At 31.8% G+C, this 3965-nt stretch overlaps 1 protein-coding gene across 1 annotated transcript; it reads left to right on the top strand.

Moving 5' to 3' along the window:
* Positions 1–16: 16 nt before the first annotated feature.
* Positions 17–1705, top strand: LOC120349356. The gene is made up of 2 exons (XM_039419328.1): positions 17–128; positions 1209–1705. Exon 2 carries the CDS (start codon positions 1223–1225, stop codon positions 1703–1705), a length of 483 nt encoding a protein of 160 aa, XP_039275262.1. The 5' UTR covers positions 17–128; positions 1209–1222.
* The last annotated feature ends 2260 nt before the right edge of the window (positions 1706–3965 follow it).

Below are 3965 nucleotides of genomic sequence, written 5' to 3'. Positions count from 1 at the left end.
TTTCGATGATAAATTCGTGTTTCAGTGCAAATAATCGTGTTACTTGTGTTAATATTGTAGTAATTTCAATCAGTGAATGGATCGATACCGGTACCGTGCTACAATCAATTGGCGATTCAGTCGATAGTGTGAGTATAATCTTATCGATGTAAATCAATCTTGTAATGAATTATAATTATTGAGGCTTTTATTCTTGCATTTGTGTATTCATAATTTCTCAATTGTCAATGTTTCATAATCCTCCAAACCTTAGTTCATAAGCTGATCGGCTTATCTTATAGTTTCAATATCTTATTTCTATTTCATATTCATGCTATGTTTCCTTCTATCATAAAACAACGAGAAATAAAAAAAATTCTTATCTCTTTTCTACTAACATACCGGCATTTGACAACGGTGTTGTTGATAATACGATCTGGGCTGTGTTGCATGCTAAAATACAAAGTAGGCTAATATTTTAGTAGTCAGCTGGTTATTTGATCATCTAAACAAAATGAAGGGATAGATTATAATAATATATTAGTCTATTAAATAATTGATATAAGTTGATTGTTGGAAAGGATTTATGTACAGTAGTTTCAATACGCAATGCGAGATGATCACTCAACGTGACCAGCGTTTAATGCTCAGCCGGTCAGTTTCATTCCCGTTGCATCAGAGGCTCAGCATCAAAGATCCTCGCGTCGGTACCACTTGGAAAGTTACCGAGTGAGAGCGCTTATCAAAAACTGTTTTTGTCTTTAAAACGCTCTATCTCCGGAACCACTGGTCGGAAAATTTTCGTTGACCACCCGTTTTGTAGGGAATTTAATTGTCTTTATTTCTGATATAGTGAGATTTTTCATTAAATTGAGTATAAATATATAAAATTTATTTTATTCGATAAAAAATATAATATATTTTTTGGTGGTATTAATTTTTTGGTAGGCCTATAAATCTCAAAAAGGTTATTCAATATTGAGAATATATCGATTGTTTCCCTCATAACTATGCAATTATTTCTAAATATCTATTATAAGTTATATTTGAATAACTGAATCGCTGACAACCGCGATTTATTTTTTTGTAATTATTATTTATTTAATATTAAATACGTAATATATATACGAAATAAATACGTGAAATATTAGTTTACTAATTAAACAATAACAAAACTTCTTACGTGTGTAAAGTAATACACACACATATTTTCCTTTCTTCTCTTTCAGTAAAAACCAAAATAATGCCTCGCAGAAAGTCAAATTTGGGCCGTCGCACTCACAATGCAGAAGGATTAAGGAGATGGCGTTCGAATATCACTGAGGAAGAGCAAACATCTTTACGAGAGAGGAACAGGCTAAACACCATCCAGACACTTAACATGGACCCAGCAGAAAGACGAGCAGCCAGGCTTGAGGATGCACGATTGCGAGCACGTCAGTCGCGTTCTGCAGCAACAGATTTGGTTCGTTTTGAACGCAATGAACGCGAAAGGGTGAGGATAGCTGAAACACGAACAGAAAGAACAGCTGATCTGCATCTGGAATACAATCGTCTTGCGTTCCGGTACAATCCAGCTATTGATTATAGTTCAAGTCAGCATGTTGTCATTGGTCAGATGAGTCATGTATGTAGCTACTGCCAGGCTCTAAAGTTTAATAATGAAACGAAAGGGATGTGTTGTGCTGGCGGAAAAATCAAATTGCCATATCAATCCTGTTTTTAAAGTCCAGAAACTCATCCTCAGAATAATGGGACAGAAACATCCACTCTACCCTTCAGATTCTCTATATGAAGAGCTCCAACTACTGAGCATCCGACAAATTTACATTCACAAATTACTCACATTCATCAGGAAAAACCCGCAGTTCTTTCTCAACATGGACCACACCCACAGCACGCGAAGAAGGAATATTGATCTAGCAGTCCCCAGGATGACAACAACTGCCGCCCAGAGAACAGTCACATACTTAGGACCGAAGATTTACAACAGGCTGCCAATGGACATCAAGGAAATGGTACTGGTTAATATATTTAAAGCAAAAACAAAAACTTGGATAATTGAAAATAGAATAAATTATAGTGAAGACCTTATTACAAACTAGATATTATGAATATTATTAATTCATTTTTTTATCAATCCTTTTTAAGAGACTATTCTCAAATATTTTTTTCTTTTAGAATCTAATTATTTTCCATCAATAATTTTCTATTTTATATATAGGTATTCATTTACTCATTTTAATTTCTTTTTTCTAAAAATTTTGCTTTTTTTCATTTTATTTCTCACATAAACATTATTTTTCCTTTTAGTTTTGTAATTGCACAATAAACCAGATTTAACAGCTCACATAACACAGATGTTCATAATTTATTTAACAAGCATAATATTTGTGGTTTCCCAACACATATTTTATATATAGTGGGGGCCACAGAAAAAAAAAAAAACATTCAATCACAATGTGCCACTGCGAAGCGTGGCAGGGTACAGCTAGTATTTTATAAAATAATTGAAAAGGAGGAAATTTACACATTATTGACTGGTAAGTTTATTATTTGCATTATTGACAATATTATTAGTTTAGTATGAGTATTATATTAAAATATATTAATTTGTGCTCATGATGTGATTTATCTAAAACTGTAAGGCTTTTTAGTGTTCATCAATGAAATTGTGAATATTAAATATAATATTTTGTTAATATTATCCTATGTGGTCATGAAAGAAGTTATTGCTCCATTTGAATAGCATTGAAATATTTACTTTTTATTTAGGCTACTTCTGTTTCTTCTGATTGTTATTGCTGTTTAACCTCAATACCTATTCGTATTTTGTTTATGGCCTGATTTATTAAATTAATAAATAGAATTCATTTTTTTCATTATTCAACCTGCAAACTTAGGTCAAGTGATCATAATGCACAATGGAACTGAAGCCACAAGTGAAATAGAAAATGTAGTTGGACATATACAGTACGAGCTTTGATTCAGTAAATGTACATGGATATTTCTCTTCGTGGTATTTTTGAATAGAGAATTTTCTCAAAAGAATTTAATTTTTGAAAACTTATTCGTTTAAAAAACTCCATTTCAGTATTTTTATTTATATTTAATATTATTGATTACCTACTTATTCCATTATCTCACAAAAGTAATAATCAGAAAAAGTTTTAGGCCTACCGTACTGTTTTTGCACATTCTTAAAAAAATGATACCCCACTTCATCATAATATAATGTGACGGGGTAATAAATATATTTAATGATATATAAATAGTATTTAAATCAATAAAAATTATTATTGATATATAGACTAGTAGTATCAATAAAAAACTTTTATGGAGAAACAACCAAATAAATTCCTGTTGCCATATCTATAATAGAAACAATCAAAGCAAAAGATTCACGTTTTCAATTATTTTACTGACCTGGGCAATAGTAATTTTAGTGAAACCCTTCATACTCCAATATCGCTATATATAATCTCTACTTCTGATCAAAGAAATAATGAGACTATAAAATATTATTCATTGACCGAGCGAAGCGAGGTCCATGATTCAAGTTGACGGTTTTGCTTTTCTCTTGATGGGTGTTCCGCATTTACAGCGAAACACTGTATTTATACAGCCTGGTTGCACAAAATCTGGTTAAATGTTAACCGTGATTAATTTCACGAGAACCAATCAGAGAAGACCTTTTTGATGGAACGGCTTCTCTGATTGTTCTTGTGGAATTAATCACAATTAAACTTTCTAGTTTTAGTTTTCGAAAATTTAATTTAAACGTGGACTATGCCCCATTTTGGAAAGCAAATTTTCCAACTCCAAGTAAAGTATAGAACTTAACTAAATCCCGAGCTCGGAAACCGTCCTTAATGCCCTTAGGCATTAAAAACCATTTTCAAAAATAGACGAAATACAGCTACTCATTTGTGTTTTCTTCAGGATAATAATATTATGAGAGTAGGAGGAATTTTCTCCATACTCCA

Source organism: Nilaparvata lugens, unplaced genomic scaffold, assembly GCF_014356525.2.
Source record: "Nilaparvata lugens isolate BPH unplaced genomic scaffold, ASM1435652v1 scaffold9533, whole genome shotgun sequence".
NCBI lineage: Eukaryota > Metazoa > Arthropoda > Insecta > Hemiptera > Delphacidae > Nilaparvata > Nilaparvata lugens.
This window is presented reverse-complemented; position numbering and strand designations above follow the sequence as displayed.

What these genes read in the sequence shown, in the direction of transcription:
- LOC120349356 (XM_039419328.1), top strand. Translation starts at nt 1,223, where the DNA reads ATGCCTCGCAGAAAGTCAAATTTGGGCCGTCGCACTCACAATGCAGAA.